Source organism: Phoxinus phoxinus (assembly GCF_949152265.1).
Source record: "Phoxinus phoxinus genome assembly, chromosome: 3".
NCBI classification, from domain to species: Eukaryota; Metazoa; Chordata; class Actinopteri; order Cypriniformes; family Leuciscidae; genus Phoxinus; species Phoxinus phoxinus.
Genome location: NC_136878.1, coordinates 3,558,846 through 3,583,599, shown reverse-complemented (window position 1 = coordinate 3,583,599; position 24,754 = coordinate 3,558,846). Strand labels below are relative to the sequence as shown.

At 38.7% G+C, this 24,754-nt stretch overlaps 2 protein-coding genes across 2 annotated transcripts in view; one reads left to right on the top strand and one right to left on the bottom strand.

Annotated features, from left to right (window-relative positions):
* The window catches only part of LOC306995541 (cystatin-A5-like), a 214,476-nt gene that overhangs the window by 117,030 nt on the left and 72,692 nt on the right, over window positions 1–24,754 (top strand). The gene's annotated exons all lie outside the window — the stretch shown is intronic.
* Window positions 11,553–12,770, bottom strand: LOC306995894 (cystatin-A-like). Its single transcript, XM_079607862.1, has 3 exons — window positions 12,629–12,770; window positions 12,288–12,389; window positions 11,553–11,831 (listed from the first exon to the last, which is right to left on the bottom strand). The coding sequence occupies exons 1-3, from the start codon at window positions 12,710–12,712 to the stop codon at window positions 11,685–11,687; spliced, it is 333 nt and encodes a 110-aa protein (XP_079463988.1). The 5' UTR covers window positions 12,713–12,770; the 3' UTR covers window positions 11,553–11,684.

The following is a 24,754-nucleotide window of genomic DNA, read 5'->3' as shown; positions in this document are numbered from 1 at the left end:
CCATGAAGTAGGGAGGGAAAAAAATGCTCAAAAAAATCCCACCGCTGCCACCAATTGTGATAGATGTGACCAATAAAGGAAGAAGAACACGGAGGCAGCAGGCTACAGCAAACGCTTAGGGGTTTATTCTCCACAGAATGGGGGTAACAAAAGTAAAGCAACTGTTAACCCAACTGGGGTAAACCAAAGTATTTATAAAGAGAAAGAAAAACAAATAATAAAAAACAAACAAAAAAAAACTTAGTCACTGCATTTGCCTCTCACACATTTACAGAGGTCTAGGGACTACAGGACCTGTTCTCTCACAGAACACCACCCACTCATACAACACAATTAACAAACTTATGCATTGGTGGCCAGCACCAATTAACACAAAAAGGGGGATACACAAACACATAATGGCCATTATACACAATAAACAAATATGAAAACATCAAATATACACACACAAACACTTCAAATAATACAATCAAATGATTTAATTTTATAACTGTACTTCCTCTACATAAAAAAAAGGAAAAAAACACTAGATAGTCCTTGGAGACCCCCAGGGTAGAAACTGGAATGGTTGCCCGATCGTTGCCTGGAACCATATATATATACGTCTGAAGTTTCCGCCCGAACCCCTTTAGATGGTACACCAGCTCACAGGACTCAGACATAAACACAAAAGGAATGGTAAGAATAAACTCAGCAAACTAAACGTTAAAGAGTGTGCGCACTTAACTCCAAACGAAAGTTTAAATAAAGTTTATGAAACCAAAATAATGTTGTGCATTCTTACTGTAAACAAATTCCATTAAATAAAAAGATAAACCGACCTGTCCCCGGATCACCAACATCCGCCACAGTGACTATTTAAAATCCAAACCTGAAGCTTTTTCTTTACCGGGTCGAACTGCCGTCGTTTTGCGGTAAGAGCAGCGCTGAATCAGGGTAGATATGAATCTGTGATCCATTGTACAGAAGCTCATTTTTATCCCTTGAGAGTTTCAGAATCTTTAACTTGTCCTGGAAATTAATAAATTTAACCAGGATAGCGAGTCTGGTAAAGTTTAACTTATCAGAGAGAGGAGTAGGATGACACCGTTCAATGAATGGAGGAGCAGGGAAATTCTCTCCGCCTAGGAGCTGCGGTATCAGACCGCATAAAGCTGTAGATATCACTGCCCTCTGATTTCTCAGGCACAGAGATACACCGGAGGTTGGAGGCACGACTGCGATTCTCAGCAGCTTCAGTGCGATCAATCAGGAAGGAGTTTTCCTTTTCTAGTGTTTTAACTCGTTTTATCAGATCGCTCAGGTTTCAACTCACTCTCTGCTCAAGTTCTGTCACATGTTTACCAAGTATAGCAACAGAGTCTTCAATTTTGTTTAGGCTCTGATTGATAGTATCCAGTTTCGAGATGGGAAATCATCTCAGTTTTAATTTGCTGCATCCCTTCCCAAATAGTTTGAAGGGAGATTTGATCACAAGTCATCTTACGTTGACTCCACTACGCGTAGAAGTGAGCGTAAAAATATCCCACTAGTATTTTTAGAAAGACCTCAGATACCTTAAATTCTTGTCCGAAAATAAAAGTAGAAAGTATACCTCACATGAAACTTAGTTGACAAAAGTTTGAGTCCTATTTATCTGAATGCCTGTAATCAATCAGCCAAAACAGCTCAGACGATTTATCATATTACAAAACGGATTATTACATGTTGCATGAAATTCTTAACTTTGAAACTTCGTTACATTTTCAACATATTCCATCAAACTGGATTATTTGAGGAGCGTGCACTAATATTTTCACTTCCGTTGGTTTTGATCATTGTCTCAAGGACACATCCACAATAGTGGATATTTCCACTGGAACAGTTTCTCACAGGAACGCTCAAACACATAGGCCTACAGGCTGTTGCGTTCGGTTCCACTTTAAATCATAGAAATATACATCAGAATAGCATGACACTATTGTTCTTTGTTTCATTGTACATGGTTAATAATTACAAACCGAAATTGGTGTGTTTAAATGCAATATCTGATTAATTATACATTCACATTTAATCCTTTTAAAAGACGCTTTTATCCAAAGCAACTTACAAATGAGGAGAACAATAGAAGCAATCAGACCAATCAGGTGTTATACAGCAATAAATCACAACAATCCTGTGCCATGGGCACTGCCATTTGTAAAGATCTCATCTTTGGGTTGCTGTTCCCCTCCTGAAACGAAGCTTCGGACGTCACAGATCACGTGGTTATGGCAAAACGAATCAAGCTCCGATACACTGCTTCAATGTGAGAGATGTTTCATTTTTTTGATACAAGCTTCGAAGCTTTGGTACCAAACATCACATCACTATAGTCTTCACCACCCTCAAACGTAGAACGGATTCTGTCAGCCATTTCGGATCAAGCTCCAACCATTCAGAGTCACAACCCGGCTCTGTCAGAGATCCTTCACCTTCTGAGCCACCAGTCTCAAGCCTCCTCATCCCGAGAGCTACCTCCTGATCTGCCACCCAGATCTGTGCTCGCTCTACCATCAGAGGACAGACTATCAGCCCCTGAACCATTTGATGGCAGTCCTGAGAGATGCAGAGGTTTCATTACCCAGTGTACACTGGCCTTCCCACTCCAGCCCAGCAGCTTTCCCACTGAAGGTAGTAGAGTGGCTTACATCATCACTCATTACTTTTGCATTGGACTGGGCTAAGATATATGTTCTGCTGCCTTGAGTTAAGTAAAGGTTCACAAAGTTACGAACGTCTCCTGTATTCAGGTATCGATTCTTACAGTCCAGGAAAAAAAAAATAAAAAAAAATTGTGTTTTAAATATTATTTATTCTTCTGAAGCAATATTCTCATCAGTGTTCAGTCAGCTTGACATATTTAAATCTGCATATTATGATATTTTAACCTTTATACAGGGCATTTTCTCTAATTGTTTAAATTGTTTTTAAATTCTTAATTTTCTTAATTAAACTTTTAATTAATTTTCAATTCTTAAATTTGATCAATGAATGTAATCAGAATAATAAGACACTATGGCTGTTACCAATCAAATTAAACAATTTACACTGAAAAATGACAACTGCATTAACATTAACTAAAAATCACATTTTCACTCATGATGGTATTCAGCACTCCTGGCCGTGTGATGTTGCTTAACTATCATATTTATATCAACATTATTATATATTTTTACCGCAGTATGTTAACTGAGTTCAGTCCCGGTGTGGTGAAGTGCTGAAAGTGATGAGTCCCGGCTTAGGACCTCAGTACCTGATCTAAAACTGTTCCCGCGATTCTTAGTGTAAATCAAACCCCTTAATTCATGTAGCCTAATAATCTTTCATTTTTATCCTGATTATTTATATAGTTAAAGTGAAAGAAATTGCATTTTTAGGCCTGTGTTTTGTGACATTGTTATTAAGCAATAAGGAATATACTTTAATTTACTTTAATTTGTATTTTTCATTCATTTATGTATATTGAGTTGTCATAATTGATTTTGTTATTATTCATTGTTCCCCTTTACTGTGTCTCAGGCAGTGTTTGTTGTGTTGTAATGTGTTAAACTTAAATATATTATTTAAAAAAAGAAAATATTTTGAGCAATGTTATTTACTGTAAATTATTGTAAATTAATATATTGGGGTTTTTTTAAGGATCTGTTTTGAAGATTGGAACAAAACGTTCCTACATAATGTCCCAAATTGTACTTTTTTTTTTTTTTTTTTTTTTTACTGTAAAGCTGTTTTTAGTATCTCAGTATCTTCAGTTTTATATTTTTCTTTGGAGTTGCATTTGCCGGTTGACATGTAGCCTACAGTGTCACGCCTGAAGGATTTCAAACTGTTTCTGATGAAACACTGAACGCAGCACACACTATTTGCATATGTTGTGAAATATATGAGGAGCTCTTTTCCAAAACGCTATAAATCCATTTCAATAGTTTTCAGGAAAATTACATTTTTTACCTAGACCCATACATTTTGTGAATATTCAATTTATCCTGTTAAAATGGATGTGTGGCTCAGTCTGAACATGTTGAACAATGATTAATAAATCAAACAACAATATTGTTGATGATAAAATAAGTTAATTTATTCATTTTTCAAAGCGCTATAAATCCATCAATTGTTTCCCAAAAAATTATGGTTTGTCTTTAATACTTTAAATTAATTTAAATTAAACAAGTGCAAATGCATGAAATAAATAAAAGCCAACTATAATAAATAGTTAAATAAAATAGGCAAGGCAAGGCAAGGCAAGGCAAGTTTATTTATATAGCACATTTCATACACAATGGTAATTCAAAGTGCTTTACATAGAAGAAATTAAAATAATCAAAAGAAATAAGAATAATTAAAACAGTTTAGAGTAAAAAAAATAAAAATAAAATAAAATACAGTGCAAACAGTCGGACGAACAGTGGCACAGTGCTCATTCAGTAAATGCAATGTTAAACAGAAGTGTTTTGAGTCTGGATTTGAATGTGGCTACAGTAGGAGCACACCTGATCTCTTCTGGAAGCTGGTTCCAGCTGCGGCTGGCATAATAGCTAAAAGCGGACTCTCCTTGCTTTGAGTGAACCCTTGGTATTTCTAGTTGATGTGATCCTAATGATCTCAGTGATCTGTTGGGTTTATATTCAGTGAGCATATCTGCAATGTATTGAGGTCCTAGGCCATTAAATGATTTATATACCAGTAATAATACTTTAAAATCAATCCTAAATGTGACTGGGAGCCAGTGTAAAGACCTGAGGACTGGTGTGATATGTTCATATTTTCTGGTTCTGCTCAGGATCCTGGCGGCAGCGTTCTGTACGAGCTGCAACTGTCTTATGGTCTTTTTGGGAAGGCCAGTGAGGAGTCCATTACAATAATCCACCCTGCTGGTGATGAAAGCATGCACAATTTTCTCTAAGTCTTGACTGGAAACAAAGCATCTAATTCTTGCAATATTTTTTAGATGATAGTATGCCGATTTAGTTATTGCTTTGACATGACTACTAAAGCTAAGGTCTGACTCTAGAGACACACCAAGATTCCTGACTTGATTTTTAGTTGTTTGACCTCTAGAGTGAAGGTATGCGTTCACCTTGAGAACTTCATCTTTGTTTCCAAACGCAATGACTTCAGTTTTGTCTTTGTTTAACTGAAGAAAGTTTTGGCACATCCAGCTGTTGACTTCATCAATGCATTGGAACAGGGAGTCAATGGGGCTGTAATCGTTTGGCGATAGGGCTAAGTAGATCTGTGTGTCGTCTGCATAGCTGTGGTAAGAGATTTGGTTCTTTCTCATTATTTGGCTCATTGGAAGCATGTACAGGTTGAATAGGAGTGGCGCAAGAATTGAGCCTTGAGGAACTCCGCATGTCATGGATGTCCACTCAGACTTATGGTCTCCTATACTCACATAATAACCTCTCGCTTCTAAGTATGACCTGAACCATTTTAGGACTATCCCAGAAAGACCCACCCAGTTTTCCAGCCTGTCAAGAAGTATGTTGTGATCAACAGTGTCAAATGCAGCACTGAGGTCGAGTAGTACCAGCACTGATATTTTGCCTGTATCAGTATTTAAGCGAATATCGTTAATTATCTTTATGAGCGCTGTCTCTGTGCTGTGATGCGATCGGAAACCAGATTGAAAATTGTCAAAGTATCCATTCGAGCTTAAGAATTTGTTCAGCTGATTGAAAACAACTTTTTCAATGATCTTGCCAATGAAAGGAAGATTTGAGATCGGTCTATAATTGCTTAATATAGTCTTATCAAGATTACTCTTTTTTAGGAGGGGTTTGACAACTGCAGTTTTCAGGGAGTTTGGAAAACTTCCAGAGAGAAGTGAGGCATTTACCACTTCTAGGAGATCTGCTTCTAAGCTGTTTAACACACTTTTGAAGAAAGATGTGGGAAGAGCGTCAAGGGCGCAGGTTGATGTTTTAAGGTGCTGTACGGTTTCTTCCAAAATTTTGCCATCAATTTCTTTGAAATCAGACATAGTAACTACTTTCTCAGGTTGTGGTCTGATCTGTCTGACCCCAGTGCAACTCAGGGATGTGCTGATCACCTTTCTGATATTATTGATTTTCTCAGAGAAGAAAGAAGCGAACTCACTGCACTTGCTGTCTGAGAGCATTTCACTGGGAATCTGGCTCGGGGGGTTCGTTAATCTCTCTACAGTAGCAAAAAGAGTGCGTGTGTTGTTTAAGTTGCTGTTAATAATATTTGAGAAGAAAGTCTGTCTAGCTTTGCCTAGTTCCATATTGAAAGCATGGATGGTGTCTTTGTAGATGTTATAATGGACTACAAGTTTTGTCTTCCGCCACATGCGCTCTGCTTTTCTGCATTGTCTTTTCATATTTTGCACTGCTGTTGAGTTTCTCCAGGGTGCTTTTTGTCTACCACTCTTCCTGACCTTCACAGGAGCAATATCATCAATTACACTTTTAACTTTTGAGTTAAAAGAATCAAGGAGAAAATCAACAGAGTCAGCAGATATGCTTGGTGTTAAAGATATAGCCTTCATAAATAGTACACTAGTGTTCTCATTTAAGCATCTCTTCTTGACAGACACAGATCTAGCTTCAATGGCAGGAGAGATCAATATATCAAAGAAAATACAGAAATGATCAGACAGTGCTACATCCTTAATAACAATCGATGAAATGTTTAGACCCTTACTGATAAGTAAATCTAGAGTGTGTCCACGATTGTGTGTCGGTCCATGTACATGCTGAGTCAGATCAAAAGTTTTTAAAACAGTTTTGATTTCTTTTGCCATATTGTTTTCTGCATTGTCTATGTGGATGTTGAAATCTCCGGCAATAGCAAAACAGTCAAACTCTGAGGAAATGGTTGATAACAGTTCTGTAAAATCCTCAGCAAAGGCTGAAGAGTATTTTGGAGGCCTGTAAACAATGATTAGTAAAATGCGTGGAGCACCTTTTAACACAATACCCAGATATTCAAAAGACGGGTAATTACCAAATGATATTTGCTTACATGGATAGACATCTTTAAAAAGAGCAGCTACTCCCCCACCTCTCCTACCCGTTCTGCAGACACTCATAAAAGTAAAGTTAGGAGGGGATGTTTCATTGAGGACAGTTGCACTGCAGTTGTCTTCTAGCCAAGTTTCATTTAGAAACATAAAATCCAGGTTGTATGTGGTTATTAAGTCATTGACTAGAAGTGATTTATTTTTAAGTGAGCAGATGTTTAAGAGTGCTAACTTTACAGTCTTACTTTTTGTCCGCACAGCAGTCTTAGTTTGGCGTGTAATAGGCACCAGATTAGATGGGTTTGCTGTACGGCTTTTGAAGGCCTTAGACTTTCTATCATGTAATCGAACAGCAATAGAGAAAGATACAGGCACACAGGGTTCCCGCTTGTTCTGTAAACATTTGAGAAAGTTACTGTTATCATAGCGGGGACCCGGCACATATCAATGAGAGCTGGTATCAGTTGTTTTTGGTTCACCTCGAGCAGAAGGAGGAGGGTGTGAGCCCTGTCGTTGTGGCAGAGCCCGAAGAACTCTTGCAGGAGGAGGGGGAGGGCGAGCGGGGCCCGCAGGCTTTGGTGGTTTTGGGGCCTGCCGTTTTTTGGTTGATATCTGAGGGCTTGCAAAAGAGTGGGATAGTTTGGTTCCAGCATAGACCAGTTTTTCCATTCTCTCTGAGAAGCACAGAAGTGGAGATGCTGGAGATAGAGATAGCGTGTCTGGTGAGAGGGGCTGTTGTTCTGGTGTTATCGGAGGCTGTAATATGCTGTCCTGGTTTCCCTGGCTGTTTTCCAGGAAGTCGTCCTTGGGTGTTGAATCTTGGAGCAGTTCTAGTATGTCACAGTCTGTCTGTGGGCAGGGCTCAGCTGAGATTGTGTCCGTGAGCAGAAGTTGTTGTGGCTGAGTGGTGTTATCATTGTCCTTGTGTGACGTGTCAACCGCATGTCCATTCAGGTGCTGGAGTGAAGTCCTGTGGTCATTCATACTGTGTCCAGGTGTGTGTGTGCCATTCAGGTTGAGTGGATTGGCACACACTGCAGAAGGATGGTTGAGGGAGAAGTAGATATTGTCCTTTATAATAGTAAAGGACAAATAAATAGTACAAATAAAATAAATAATTCCAATGACACATTTTAATATTGTCCAGCACATAACACTCATACAAATACCAGTCCTTAAATACAGCAATGTTAAAAATACATTTAAATCATTTAGTAATTTAGGCTAATTGTAATTTGGTGCCGAACCTGAAAAAAGTAATGATAGCCTAGTAATGATAACAATATTCAATAAGTTATTTAGTAATACATTCAGAGTCATTTTTAGTAAAGTGTCAAACCTGTAACAAATAGGACCAATTTGTCCACTACATATGCATGAAAAAAATAATTATTAAATAATAATAACGATATTCAATAGGCAAGTCAGTCAGTAATAATCAGGGGGGCAGTGTTCCGAAAGACATTGAAGCCGACCTGGGCGCCGCCATTGGCTAGCGGACCCCCACCTGCCGTTAGCATTCTATTGACTCCCATTCATTTTGGCGTCACTTTGACAGCGAATAACTTTACATCTGAGGCGTCTAAAGACACCGTTTGTCCATTGTTTATTTCTAAAGAAACACGAAAATGTATAAAAGGCTCCATTACCTTGTATCTTACGTTATGGCCCCGTAGAAGCAGTTTTTGTAAAAATAGGCTAACGATTGCGTCATACCCGCGCGACTCTGTCGCACAAGTCGAAAAATTACCGTATGGACAGTCAGAGAAGCTCGCAAGCAATCGGGAGGACGTGGAGGCATAAAGTCAAGGGAGAAGCCCATAGAGAGTGATAAAGTTGCTCCCGTTGCTAGCTCATGTACAGCTAATACCCACGCTCTCCGTCTCTGCGAGATTCGGAAGGGAATGATTCAGATTTCTCTCGGCACAGCTACTAGAAGACTGACAGCTGTCAGACAGGCTCACGTCACATCTACGTCGTCAAGCTCAGTTTGAGCCTGCGCAGTTCGCCTTGCGATCAGGAAGTGAGTGCTTCTAATTGACTTAATTTCTCTCCGTTGAAACCTATGGGGTCGCTGTGTCCAGTTTATATACTGTCTATGGTAATAATAAATAAAACAAAAATCAAGATAATAGATCGTCCGGTGACAGCCTCTCGGCCTGACAGAAACCTGTGGGAGCAGCTTTGTTGACATCCCACTGTTGGTATTAATGCGCCTCCCGCAAAATCTTCTTTTGTTGTTGTTTTTTGTGATTATCTTTGTCCAGTCTGCGATTTGTAAACTTTAAAGCACTCATTTTGAGGAATTAATGAAATAAACATCTGTTCAGATCGCCGCCTATTTTGATTGCTTAGAACGGCCCGAATTCTGATTGGTCGAGAGGATGTAGGCCTATCGCGTTTAGGCTAAAAATAGGTTTGGCGCTTATCGCGTTTTGGAAAGAAAGTGCATCTTGCAGTACATTTTAAACCAGGAAATATCGCGATTTTGGCATGACACGTTGATGGAGCAGTGAATAGGTTCAGTACACAGCAAAATGACATGATAAACTATTTTTTTTTTTTAAATGGCGTTTATCGCGTTTTGGAAAAGAGCTCTTCATATGTCAAAACATCTTTGTTTTGTTTTTTCTGGAAAAACGAGAAAACCTATATGCATAAGATGTATTTATTCACTTTGGTATTATTTATTGGTAAATTATAAAAATTCTTAGTCCTAATCTAAAACATTAAATAATGCTGTTTTCCCCCAAACTACTACAGTTTTTCTCAATTGCTTTGGCACATTTTTCGAAACAGTCCTAATATTCTCTAAACTGTAAGTTTAATTGTCACAACTGTTTGCAGGAACATCAGAACTCTATCACATGACTGCAGAACGTAGTAACTCACAGTTGTCATCACAGGTTACACTGCAGTGTGTGTGAGCCCATAAGGGCCCTGCACACACACACACTCAAAGGTGCCAGAATACACTAATAATGGTCTGAAAATAAAACGAAACTGCAAAATAATCATATCTGTTGTATATAATGTAACGTGTACTGTATATTATAATATCTAATAATTATTACTGTATAATAATACATACATAATTTTGTTTTCATTTTATTTAAATGAATGCGTGTCAACAATTTCTACAAAATGAAGTGATGACAATGAAATTAAATCGTGCTATAAGGTTCAGAGTGTCTTTCCCGCACATCATTATGACGGTGAGACTCCAAACACTTACAGCTTGAGAAGAAGAGCGCTGCTTTCACGCCAATTCGTGCGATATTTGCTAAATCGTAAATATTTTACAAGTTGCCCAATTCGCATGAATTCGAAAGAATAACCTAGACTACACCTGACCTGACCCCGCCCCTAAATCTATAATCATAACTGGGGTTTAGACAAATCATACGAATTGCTCGTGAGATAGCGTTGCCTTTTCCAGTAAAAAGCTACTTTTCCCCAACGATTTCTATTTCAGAGAAATGCCGTTCTTTTGAACTTTCTTTTTATCAAAGAATCCTGGGGAAAAAATACACTGTTTTCAACATTGATAATAATAATAAATGCTTCTTGATCAGCAAATCAGCGTAGGCTATTAGAATGATTTCTGGAGCATCTGAAAAAATTCTCAAATGATAACATCTTGTACTCTTAAAAATAAATCTTCCAAAAGTTTTTTTTTTTTTACAGTAATGCCAGATAGAATAAGTATTTTTGTTCAAGCAACAGTTCTTAAAATAACCTTCTTTTAGAGTGAAGAACATTTAAAAAAATCTAAAGAACATTTTTCCACTATAAATAACTTCTTGTTGAATAGAAAGGTTCATAGATGTTAAAGTTTCTTCATGCACCATCGATGTCAATGAAGAACCTTTATTTTTAATAGTGTCGCGCTACTGTTGACAGAGAGATCATGATTTGTAACATTATGCTTTTGTGGGTCAATTTTAAAGGGATAGTTTGTGCAAAAATAACAATTCTGTCGCACTCATGTTGTTTCAAAGTTGTGTGACTCATTCTGTGGAACATAAATCAAATTTGTCAATTATGTTTTTGTACATACAATATAAGTCAAGGGTCACCAATGTTGGATCAACTGTGAACAATTTTGTGTAAGTTTGATTGTGGGTTGGGTTTTATTCATTACATTTTCAAAATCATGAACACTGGGTGAAGAAGAGAAACTGTACAGGTTTGTAATGAAGTGAGGTTGAGATTTCGGTTCATATAATACAATCTAATATGTCTTATCTAATAATCTGTTTATCAGTCTGAGAAATGTTTACAATTAAAACAGCCTTAAAATAAAATAAAATGATTGTTAAAAATAGATTTTTTTTCCCTTTAAAAAGTCATGCAGACAGCCAATTAAATCTTAAAAAAAAAAAAATTCATTTTACATTATTTTATTTCACTTTTTGTTTTTAAAGATTTGGAATGAGGATTTTTATAACAAATATTTTTTTGTGTTTATTATTTCAGCATTAATCAATTTTAGTAAAGTGAAGTAAATTTGGTGTTGTTCATATAAACACACTGACACAGACACTGAGGGTTTGAATATTGAGTTTAATATTGAGGAATAAAACAGTTTTCAATAGTTCCTCTCTACAGTATGGCAGCTCATTGTGTGTCTGTTATTATATCAGACAGACTATTCTCTGCTTGCGGTTAGAAGTGTTCAGAAGGGGACCAGAGGGTCGATGATGGTTTTAGGGTACTGGACTCTAGTCACAGTCAGTTCCCCTCCCTCACAGGGGAGAGCTTGAAATATCAGTGCATGAACGCACTTATCTTCTTCTTCACCATTCCCTTGACAAATGTCCACCTGAGAGAGAGAGAGAGAGAGAGAGAGAGAGAGAGAGAGAGAGAGAGAGAGAGAGAGAGAGAGAATCCACATAGATTTATAAATGATCTTTCCCATTGAAAGCGACCAAAACGCATTAATTTTCCATGATCGTAAAAAGAAGTTCCAGCTGGTTCTGCTACAGTGACCATTGCAGAGATTTGAGTGTCCAGCAAACGCAACAAAGTTGAGAAGAGTTTTATCTTATGCAGAGAAACTTTATACAGTGACTTGATGCATTTTAACTCTCAGAGAGGACAGAAAAATTACTGGACACATCGCATCCGTTTAGGACACACTGCTAGGCTATAGTTGGCTTGTTGATATTGGAAATACAAGTTGTGCCAAGAGTTTCAGTGATGAAAACATCAAACTCAAAAATCCATACATTTCAACATAAAAACAAATCATCCATAACAAAACAGAACACTAATTTACCTTGACCAGATAGTTCGCTCCTGCCACAACCTGACTCTTATAGAGTATAGGAATGAAATCTTTAAAAATGATTGAAGTCTTCTTCTCCATCTCTGACTTCACCTGAATAAACAAATGCACATGTTATATTAATCCATATTATTTATTTATTTTAGGGTTTCATCTATCATTCAGATATCAGAAAACTCATAAAACGTTTTGTGACTTTGGGTGAAAAGTAAAACAGTTCTTTTGAAAATAACAACAAATAATTTCCCCAACACATTCACAGCACAGAAATAGATTATTTTACTAGTCTGTGTTTTAACAAAAACATTTACGAGTGATTTTCTGTCTCCTACCTCATGGCAGATCTTCTTCACCTCTTCAGTGACAGGCTGCACTGTGGTGAATCCTCCAGGCATTAACTTTGCTGCTGCACTCATTGTGATGGTGATCAAAGATGAAATCAACTGTATTATCAGACAGTTTGTCTCACAGATTGATTCTGATCCACTATTTATGCAGCCAAAACCGCATGACATCAGAATGAATGAATGAATAGGCGGAGTTTTACTTTGGTGTGTTGTGTAATATTCAGAAAAAAAGTTTTTTGTAACTTTTCAGAAAAACAGCGTTTTGACATTTATTGCACAACATGCAATTATTTGCGCTTCAGTGAAGTTTAATATATATATATATATATATATATATATATATATATATATATATATACAATTCGAGAGTTTATGCTTTAGGAAAAAATTTTACCCAATCTTCAACCAGATCATTAATAAAGTAATAAAATACATAAATAAAATAAATAAAAACAATTTATTAATTTACTAACAATATTTAGAGTAAATAACATTGCTCAAAATATTTTATAATATTTTATAAATAAAATATTTTTAAAAATATGTATAAATATATTTTTGAATATGAATAACAATGGATAACAAAATCAAGTATGACAATACAATAGAAATAGAAATAAATAAATGAAAAAAAAAAAAAACAATTGAACCAACAAATAAATTACAGAAAAAACTGCATAATTTAATGCCAACATTTTGAGAGGGTGATTTATCACTAATCCAAGACATCAAAATATTTTTCCTAAGAATTATCAAGTGAAAAAGTCGTCACTTTTTAATTTACAAGGAATGTGTGACTCAATTCAACTTTATTTATAGAGCCCTTTCAACACCACAAGATGAACAATTACTGTAGCAGTTTAGGTTTACTTGATTATCCATTCAATATTTATTAGAAAAATCATGTTAAAATGTGAGTCTCAAATATCATCATCAGGCTTTTAAGGAAAGTTTATTTGTTCATCTCTCAGTAATCTTTGTATTGCATTGAATTATGTGTTTTAAAACTACAGAGCTTTGATTGTAAAATTAAGCATTTAAATATCATTTTACTAAGACATATTATTGGCAGATTTAGAGTGACGACTGATATTTATATGCATTTTATTTAAGTAGTCTGCTGTACTGTTAAAGATCTCAATGATTTACATGACAAGCATTTGAATTTCCTCTTACTTTTTGACCACTTAAATATCAGCAACTGCAGCAAAATGAGAATTTCAGCACCAGTTGCAAAATGTAGGTGTTTTTTTTCTTCCTTAAGTGTGAGAACCATATTCTCACTATATCATGAGTGCTATGACCATATGGTTTGTTTGTGTTTTGTTTTCTTTGCAGGAACGTCGTCTGATTGGCTCCTGCAGGCTGATTGATGCGGTGTCCTGATTGGTGCACAGTACTTTAAAAAGTATCAGAATGTGTGATGTCACCACAGATCTCGTCTAATCACCACCACAACATAGCCTGGGTTTCCCCAGACTGCCTTTGCGCAGCGCGATTTTATTCTCGCTGAAAGGCAGTCTGGAAACCATGGACCTGATTTTCGCCTCGTTTAGGGAACCAATCACAGAACGGGGAGGGAGCAGCAAGACGATGACGACATCTTTTCGACACAACTAAGCAGTTTGTTTATATCTATGGAGTCAACATGGCAGCAGACGCGAAGCTACCTTTTGATGCAGCCTTAGATATTGTTCTAAGTAGTTTAGATCGCAATTTTATTTAGAAAAAAGAGCAGCGTTTGGCGTTAAACCATTTCTCTACATACGTCATCTGGTATAATGGAAACGATTGGCTATGCGCATTTGATAGACATTCTTAGCACCCAATAAACGGCGCCGGCGCATTCGTAAACCACGCCTCAAATACGAGAAAATGAACATGTGGTTCCCAGACCCAAGTCTCAACGAGAATTGGGTCTGGCGTTAGCCAGGCTAACCACAACAAACAACTCTATGATATATTAATTCTATTTGTATTTTTTTTAAACAACCCAAACACACCTATACATTTGGATGCTGCATTAAACAAATTCTTAAAGGGATAAAAAATGTAAATAATAAATCAACTCCATAGCTGATTCAAGGGCTTAGGACGATCCAATTCTCAATTTAGCCCATTGCAGTTTCCACCTGTAGTGGGCACTCCTGCAACGTATGGCGTATATCCGAGTGAACGAGACAGAGGGAAGTTAGCGAGTGAAGGGCATGACAATTTTGGGCCCTGTCCCAAATGGCACCCTAAGCACTCACGGTCTTCCTCTGAGTCCGCACTTTCGTGACGTAACGTCGCTTTGACTGTGGGGAAGAAGTCTGTGGAGTGCGCATCAGTGCTGGCTCGGCAAAAGTGCGCATCGAGGGCGCAATTCGACCGCGGAGGGGGCGATCGCGAGCACCCTTCTGAGAGCTAAAATGACACATGGGACACCCTACGGTCTCACGAACTTAACAGACATGCGGCATTCATGGTAAGTTTACAAGACCGAAAGTGCATATGAAGTGTGCCATTTGGGACAGGGCCTTTGGACTGGAACACAGCCTAGGCCTACATATGAAGCAGACTCGCTTCAAAATCGAGGGAACGAGGGTCTGTCAATATAAACTTCCCTCGTCCACTCCACGAAGTGGAACGCACTTTTTAAAATGCCGGCAGGGATTCCCCCCGAGGGGAAGTGCTTAGGGAAGGCAAGTGCGTGTCTAAAAGTGTACTGGAACGCAGCCAGGGACTGAACTCCGTTAACATACTGCGTAAAAAAAAAAATATGTCGAGTTTTTATATTTTTAAAATATATTAGTTAAGCAACATCACACGGCCAGGAGTGCTGAATACCATCACGGTTGAAAATGTGATTTTTAGTTAATGTCACATACATTTTAGACACAATGTTGAATGTTTTCTATTTTCTACAAAAAAATGTTTCAGCAACGAAAATAGTTACAAACAAAGATCACAGCAGAACCATTGCCGTGACCGTGTTCATTCCTGAACGAATCAGCAGTTTGAATGAATCGTTTGAATGAACAACTCAATGATTCACTCATTAACACGGTCACCTGCCGCCACCTACTGGTGGTTAAGTTTCGTGTTAAAAAGTATCATTCTTTCCAACATTTCTTATTTGTATATTCAAAAAAATGTTTAATTTGATTGGTAACAGCCATAGTGTCTTATTATTCTAATTATATTTATTGATCAAATTTAAGAGTTTAAAATGAAAGATGAAGCATATATTTAAAACAATTAGGGGAAAATGCTAGTCTGGGTCTCTCCATGCTGCCTTGCGCATCGATTTTATTCATCTGCTAGGCAGCCTGGATAGTTAATAGCGCTATATAAATAAATAAATGCCTTATTAGTAACTTGTAAATCTACATGAAAAGCACGTTTTATGATATGCCTATAAAATTGAAATGTATAACTAGCCTGGGTTTCCTGCCTTGCGCGCAGTGCGATTGTATTATATTATATATATGTTATATTTATATGCTAGGCAGCCTGGATTCCATGGACCATATTTTCGCCTCAGTGAGGGGACCAATCACAGAACGGGGAGGGAGCAGCAAGACGATGACGACGTCTATGCGACACACCGAAGCAGTTTGTTTATATCAACACGTGCACTGCAGATTTACCTTCTACCCTCATGTTTGTCTTGCACAAACGGCAATAGGTGCTGAACACCATCGTGTACACATGAATCTATGACCCATCGTCTTCTTCCTCGTAGAATTTCTGTCGCTCTATACGTCATAATTGAAACGATTGTCTATGAGCTACGTACAGGTGCATTTGATAGACATTCGTAGCGCCCAATTAACGGCTCTGGGCATTCGTACACTACGCCTGAAATACGAGAAAATGAACGTGGTTCCCAGACCACGTCTCATGAGACGAGGTCGGACGTTAGCCAGGCTAGGAAAATGCCCTTTGTAAAGGTTAAAATATCATATGCAGATGTAAATATGTCAAGCTGACTAAACACTGATGAGAATATTGCTTCAGAATAAATAATATTTACAACACACAAAAATACTTTTTTTCTGGACTGTAAGAATCAATACTTGAATAATAGGAGACGTCCGTAACTTTGTTAACCTTCACTGAACTCAAGGCAGCAGAACATATATCTTCTCGGCCAGCCCCGGAAAACACTCAACGCAACGCAAAAAAAAGGGTTTGTAAGAAAAAATTATGTAGACGTAGAAGATCTCAAAAATGAAGTTTATTACAGCATAGCAGTGGCAAGGTACACAAAACACCTTGGGTTCACCGGCGTCAGAATGAACCCAGAACATCCAAATCTCAAACCTTTTATCCTGTTAATGTAAGTTGCTCTTATTGTAACAGCTGCGGTCTGTATGTTAATAAAGTTGAGACACCCATTCCCATTCTACAATTGATTACCATTTGTTCAGGATATAATCTACCCAAATGGTCAACTCTTAATGTAAATGAAATCAGAACAGCAAAAGGTTTAGGTCATACAATCTATCTGAAGTGATCCTATCTTTAATCTTCTGTTGAAACAGAACGGTCAAATGTTTAAGATGACAAGCTATTTGAAGTCCCTGTAATCAAAATGCTGGTTGGTTGCCCTCTGTGATATTTACATATTACTGAGATTGAATGTAATTGTCTCTATATGATAATTAAACTCTTTTAAGTGAAGGAACATTTTGATATATATATATATATATATTGGAGTGGAAGTTGTTGGGAACAGGCCATAATTTCTTATAGGTTACCTCCAGAGTTGGAAGGGTTGTCTTTATCTTCCGGCCCATGAGTAGCTTTGCCGAGCTCACGCCTGTAGTGGTGCAAGGCGTTGACCGAAAGCACATAAGGGCAAGCAGAGGGTCTTTCTGCATCAAGATTATTTTAGCGGTCTGAACCCCTCTCTCTGCATGTCCGTTCCCTTGAGGGTTGTGTGGACTAGAGGTGATGTGTATAAAGTCAAACTCTCTTGCAAAGTCTTTAAATTCCTGACATGACAATTGAGGCCCATTGTCAGACACGACCTCGCCTGGACAGCCAAATCTTGCAAACACTGTCTTCAGCTTCAAGATTACCTGCGAGGCAGTGGTTGTCGGCAGGTGAAGTATTTCCAGGAACCAGGAAAAATAGTCAGACACGACAAGGTAAGTGTGTTTGTTATGATCACACAGGTCCATAGCAAGTCTCTTCCAAGGCCGGTCAGGAAGGGTGGTAGAGATGAGAGGTTATTTCCGCTGGCTGGGTTTCATCTCACGGGATACCTGACAGGACTGGACTTTTTGCTGGATTGCTGATGATATGCTGGGCCACCAAACGGACGCATGGGCACGCTCTCTACACTTTGTCAAACCTTGGTGTCCGTCATATATTCGGTCCAGGATGTCTGTTCTCAGCACATCTGGGATCACCATACGGCTACCTCTGATGACGATCCCATTGCACTCAGATAATTCAGCTTCAATGGGAAAATACTCTCTGATTGCTGCTGGGACCTTGCCTATGTACTCTGGCCACCCTGACTTTATGAACTGCAACACCAGTTGAAGGTTACAGTCGACTGCTGTAGCTGTCTTTATGGCCTCAAGCTTACGTGGGGTTGCAGGCAGGGCATCTACAACGGCTGCTATATAGCACGCTACGTCTGAGTGAGTGTCAGTCTCCATTTCCAGGCACTGTAGTGGACTCCGTGAGAGTGTGTCGGCCACTGTTAAGGTCTTCCCTGGTGCATATTCAGCCATCGGTTTAAATCTCATAAGTCTCATGAGTAGTCTTTGGCACCGTATTGGCACATTGTCCAGGTCTTTCTGATTCATGAGTGGCACCACAGGTTTGTGGTCGGTGACCAATTTGAAGCTCTCAAGGCCACACAGGTACTTTTCAAAATTCTCACAGGCCCAGACGCTCGCCAAACACTCCTTCTCAATCTGTGCATATCTGGTCTCGGCATCAGACAGGCGACGTGAGCAGTATGCCACAGGTTTCCAGTCCCCTTCATGTAGCTGCAACAGTACTCCGCCTATGCCATAACTGCTGGTGTCTGCTGAGACAGCGGTAGGCCTGTTCACATCGTAGAACTTCAGGACTGGAGAAGTGGACAGGATGTCTTTAATTCGCTGGAATGCCTCCTGTTGGGAGTGGTCCCATGTCCATACTGACTTGGACTTTTACAGGTCATAAAGTGGGTTACACACTGTAGACAAATTTGGAATGTATTTCCCCAAGTAATTGAACATGCCCAAAATACGCTTTAGGTCTTGCACGTTCTGTGGTGGTGGGAGCTCGCGGATTGCCTTGACTTTTTCAGGGTCGGGTCTTACACCTGATTTGTCAATGACATGACCCAAGAAGTGAAGCTGGTCCTGCCTAAACTTACACTTTTCTTTGTTTAACTTCAGGCCGGCTGACTCGATCCTTACCACCTTGGCTGAGACGTTGGTCGTGCTGCTCTGGAGTATCTCCATACACGAGGACATCATCCATGAAGATAGCCACGCCTATCAGGCCATTGAGGGTCTCTGTCATTTTGCGTTGGAAGATTTCCGGAGCACTCGTGATTCAGAATGGGAGTCTTTTAAATGCATATCTCCCAAAGGGTGTTATGAAGGTGGTTAACTTGGTGCTTTCAGGGTGTAGAGGTATCTGCCAAAACCCGGAGGCGGCATCCAGTGATGTGAACATGGTTGCGCCAAGTTTAGCAGTAATTTCCTCAGCAGTTGGAAGGACATACCTCTCTCTCCTTACAGCCTAGTTTAACCTCTTCAAATCAACACAGATGCGCACCTTACCATTTTTCCTTGGAACTGGCACCATAGGCGCACACCAGTCAGTGGGCTCAGTCACAGTCTCAATCTGACTGTCAACCTCATTTTCCTCCATGCGTTTTAATTCCTCTTTTACTTTTTGAAGTAGAGGCAACGGGACACGCCGAGCAGTGTGCACTGTGTATGGCTCAGCATTATCTCTTAACCGGATTTTAACAGGTTCGGTTTTGAGTGTTCCGTGCTCACCGAATGCTGTGTGGACTTCCTCGACACGTTTCACAAGCCCCATGGTCATTGCGGTGGCTCTGCCTAGCAGATTGTTCACGTTTCGGCCACTGATGACGTATACTGGAAAAGAGTATGGCTTTCCTTTATATTCTGTGCTGACTTGGAACTTTCCTAAACAGTCCAACTGACCACCTGGACTGCACAGTGTGATATTAGATGTCTCCAATTTCTTGTCGGGAACTAGTTTGTTGAACGCCTCGGCTCCCATAATGTTTACATCTGCACTCGTGTCAATCTTAAATTTGACCGGTGTTGCTCCAATTGTAAACTGTATTGTCCATCGTTCATCACTTCTGTTTTCATTTGTGACTGCACCCAGGAAGTATGGCGTTTGTGAAACAGTCTCTGTCACTTCTCTGACTGATTTACTATAACATTTCTTTATGATAACTCATAAAGGGCTCTGATAAACATTTCAGCTTTCTCACCAGGTCGCTGCGATCGCTGGTGAAAACAGGCGCGCTCGTGAATCACGTTGCGTTTAGGATAGAAGTATGCGTCGTATTTTCCCAACACAACGTCAATCTTCTTCTCATCCCCCTCCGTCTAAAATGTGAAAGACTTGAAAATGTTCTCAGCCTCAGGCCCCATGGCATAAATCAGCGAACTGACCTACACTTCGCCGTCCTCTTTGCTCAGTTTAGTGGCCAGCCGAAATCGCAGGAAACGTTGCTTCCAGTCAGCCCATTCATTTGGACGATCAAAAGCGAAACTTTCCGGTGGATGAAACGTGGCCATATTTTCAGAGAAGCGATGTGTCCGTCAAACGCTTCTGACACCATGTAAATAATTAAAATGTCCACACAAATCTCAGGGTTCAATGAATACTTTGTATTGTTACACTCGTGCAGCAGTTAGCATACAGGCAAGAGCTCACACACTAGTCCCCGCGCAACCGCCCCAGTCTCCTAGGGCAACACCCCTTTCTGCGTACATAACAGAATGCCCTTAAAGCTATAAATTTACATGTGCACATTATATGACAATGACAACTAATCAAACTATTCAAAATCAATTTAAATCCTCACAAATGAAATAAAGCTAAAGACTTCAAAGAGTAAAACTGGTTATTCACTCATTGTTTGAGTCCTTATTTATCTGAATGCCTGTAATCAATCAGCCAAAACAGCTCAGACGATTTATCATATTACAAAACGGAATATTACATTTTACATATTAGATTTTAAAAATGTGAACTGTTGCAGTTCATTCTTAACTTTGAAACTGTGTTGCCTTTTCAAAATATCCCATCAAACTGGATTATTTGAGGAGCGTGCACTAATGTTTTCACTTGCGTTCGTTTTGATCGTTGTCTCTAGGGCACATCCACAATACTGGAAATATTCACTTGAACAGTTTCTCACGGGAACTGAATATTACACAACAGGGGCAGAAGTATTACACAAATACATAGCCTACAGGCTTTTGCGTTCCACTTTAAATCATAAAAATATACATCAGAATAGCATGACACTATTGTTCTTTGTTTCATTGTACATGGTTAATAATTATAAACTGAAAACTGTCTAGAAAAGCAACAAAGAATGAACTTTTCCAGACTGAATCTCAACAAAGATCTCAACTGACTGAGTTCCAGACTGAATCTTGAAACCTCTCAACCAAGGTTTGGTGAGTGCTGCTCTATATAAAAGAACTTCTAATTTGAACGTGATCCAAAAGTCTCACTGGTCTCTGCTTCGATCAAGAAAATACTTTACAACAAAGGCATTTGATTCAATTGAACACACATTTTTTTCGATTGTTTAAAATTGTTTGGTTTTGGAGATACATTTTGAAATATTATAAAATCCCTTTATGAAAATTCTAATAGTTTGTTTTCTTTATCAGGAGGTACATCACAAAGATTTCCAATCAATCGAGGCATAAAACAGGTTTGCCCTATTTCCACATTTCTTTTTATTATTACCACAGAAATGCTTTCTATCTTTATCAAGAACTCAAACATGGCCCCATTAGAGGTACTTGGCCAGCCAGTAATCATCAGCCAGTTTGCAGATGATACTACCATTTTCATGAAGCAGCTAACAGAGGTCCCCAAAATATTACAAATAATTCACACCTTCTCTAAAGCCTCCGGTTTAAAAATTTATTTGAACAAGTGTGAATTAATGTCAATTCATCAATGTCAATTCATCAATGTCAGTTAAAGGATTAGTTCACCTCAAAATGAAAGTTTCCTGATAATTTACTCACCCCAATGCCATCCAAGATGTTCATGTCTTTCTTTCTTCAGTGGAAAAGAAATGTAGTTTTTTGAGAAAAACCTTTCAGGATTTGTCGCCACACAATGGACTTCAACGGTAACCAAATTGTTGAAGTCCAAATCAATGCAGTTTTATAGTGCTTCAAACGGCTCTGCACGATCCCAGCTGAAGAATAGGGTCTTATCTAGAGAGACGATCGGTAATTTTCTAAAACAAAAAAAATGTATATAGTTTTTAACCACAATTGTTCGTCTTGTGCTGGGCCGGGTTTCCCGATAACTATGTATCTTAGCTCTTAAGAGCGCTCTCTACGTGCAAGGTTACGAATGCTCACGGCAATTCGACGCACGTTTCCCAAAAATGCACTTAAAGAGAACTTAAGAGTCCATTTGCGAAGTGCTGAAATATAACCTTATATGGATTCCTACAGTATTCTGAACGTTTAACCTAATAATCGTCATCTGTTGGGGATTAGCAATCAAGACAAGTCTAAAGCATCTACAGGTGGAGGCACTGACAAAATGGCTATAAAAAAAAAGATACCTTTCAAAAAGATTAAATTAAAGAGTGCCCTTACTTAACAGGAAGGAAGATGAAGAGGTGGAGGAAGACGAGGACGAGGACAATGATAGCGGCATGGGACTACATGATGGCCAACCAAGAAATGGCCAATACATGGCTGGTTTTCGTGCACGTCAGCAAGTCATTGACAGATTTTTGGAATTCATCCCTATTTTGTCCAGTCTTTGAAGCATATTTTCCACATGACTTCTTTTATTTAAAAAATGTATTAATTCATTTAATTTAGGTGTGTATTTCTATTTTTTTCTTCCTTTTAATTATTTCATTTATAAATTAATTTTAACAAAAAACGAGTACAATAAAGTGTACAATAAAGTACAATCAAAACCTTATATTATACTCACGTTGCAGTGTTATCTGTTAAATCTCGAAAAAAATGTAATCTGCCGGTTGTCCTGCAGGTGACCTCATAAATCTGTCTTCTGACTGTGCGTTCACACCGGACGCGAATAGGGCGTCAAATTCGCGCCTGCCGATCAAAAATTTGATCTGACGTTTCGGAGTTGTGAGATCCAGGCGATCACCAGGCGCTCAGTGCTCATGTAACCCGCCTTACCTCGGCTAGTCCTCCTGACGTCTGCCGCTGGTAAACGAGAAATGTTTAAATTCACAATCTATAGCTTCGGTTCTATTATATGACACATAAGTTAAAATACATTAATGACTCGTTATAACGTAGGTCAAACGACTTCTTTAATTAACGTTATGTGAGTTTTTCTTCATCTCATTCAGAAATGTAGCCTATGACTGCAAGTGTTCAGTGTCACATTCAACATCTGGGGCCGTATTCACAAAGAATTTTAAGGCTAAAAGTAGCTCCTAACTGGCGAATTTAGGAGCAACTCCTAAAAATAATGGGCGTGTCACTTCTAACTTTAGGACTCCTAATTTTTTTCACTAAGAGTAATTCACGAAGCATTTTAGCCCTAAAAGTAGCACCTAAGTCTGGGACAGCTTAAAAGAAGTCGAGAGGACTCCTAACTCACTAAGACCTATTCACAAAGGATCTTAAAATCGCCGCGCGACAGTGTGTTGGAGACAGCCAATGACACGGAGTTATTACAAAGACACCGCCTTAACCGTGAGGGAATACTGATTGTTGTGGATCTTGTGAGGGATGCAATAACAGCGCCAACTAATCGCAACAACCCAATCAGTGCCGAATTTAAAAGGTTTGATAACACTTCGCTACCTGGCAACGGGGAAAATGCAATTGTGTAATGCTGACGATCTAGCGATATCCCAGCCATCGGTAAGCAGATCCATCCACCAAACCATCAATGCACTCTGTAGACCCCATATTATTCGACAGTTCATAAGTTTTCCGGACATTCGCCAACCCAACTCCAAAGAAACAAAGCCAGCTTTATGGATATTGCCGGTGCGCCCGGAGTGGTCTTTGCTATAGACGGATCGACACATATTAAAATAATTGCACCACGTCAGGATGAGGACGTGTTTGTGAATAGAAAGAAAACACACTCCATCAATACCCAGATTGTGTTCGATGCAAACTTCACAATTCTCGATGTTGTATCCCAGTGCCGAATTTCCCTTTTATTATGTTTTTTTTTTTTTTTCAGCACCAACTGGGCCAGCAGCAGTAACTGATCCTGCGTCCAGTTGGGCTTTCTTTTCCGTTTTGGCGAGTTCATGGAACTGGAACAAATATTTTTCAGATTTGCTAGACTATTTTAAGGAGTAAGTGAGCAGGATATATTAAAGTAGGGCATTCATGCTTATTGTCATTATGTTCTCAGAATAGACATGACTTTGTTTTCCTCACTGTAATTCTTAACTTGCGACATTCTAAAACAACATTTAGGATGCAATAGCCCTACATTAAGGCATTTTATGCATTTGTCGTAATACTAAAGTACGTCAATCATCATTAGAGCGCCACCCTCAGGTTGCATGAATGCAAGGACATTAGAATTTTTCCAAAAGTGTGTATGACGTGTTCAGTGATGATTAGCGTAAAAAATGTTATCATAAAATTAATAGGCTATTAAATGAGAAGGGACAACTGAGAGTGAGCATTCACATATCACCTCTAAGTCCTTTTGATACTTGATAATCAGGCTGGCAACAGCGGTCTCGTCTGTTAGGCTACTCGGTCACTGAAGAATCGCTTTAATGTTAAAATGTTATACTGTTATATTTTATACACTTGTAAACACAACTTACCATTGTAGGTTTGGCATGGTTGTATTAATACTGTCGTGACGTTTCTTTTAAAACATATTTCAATGTGCTACGTT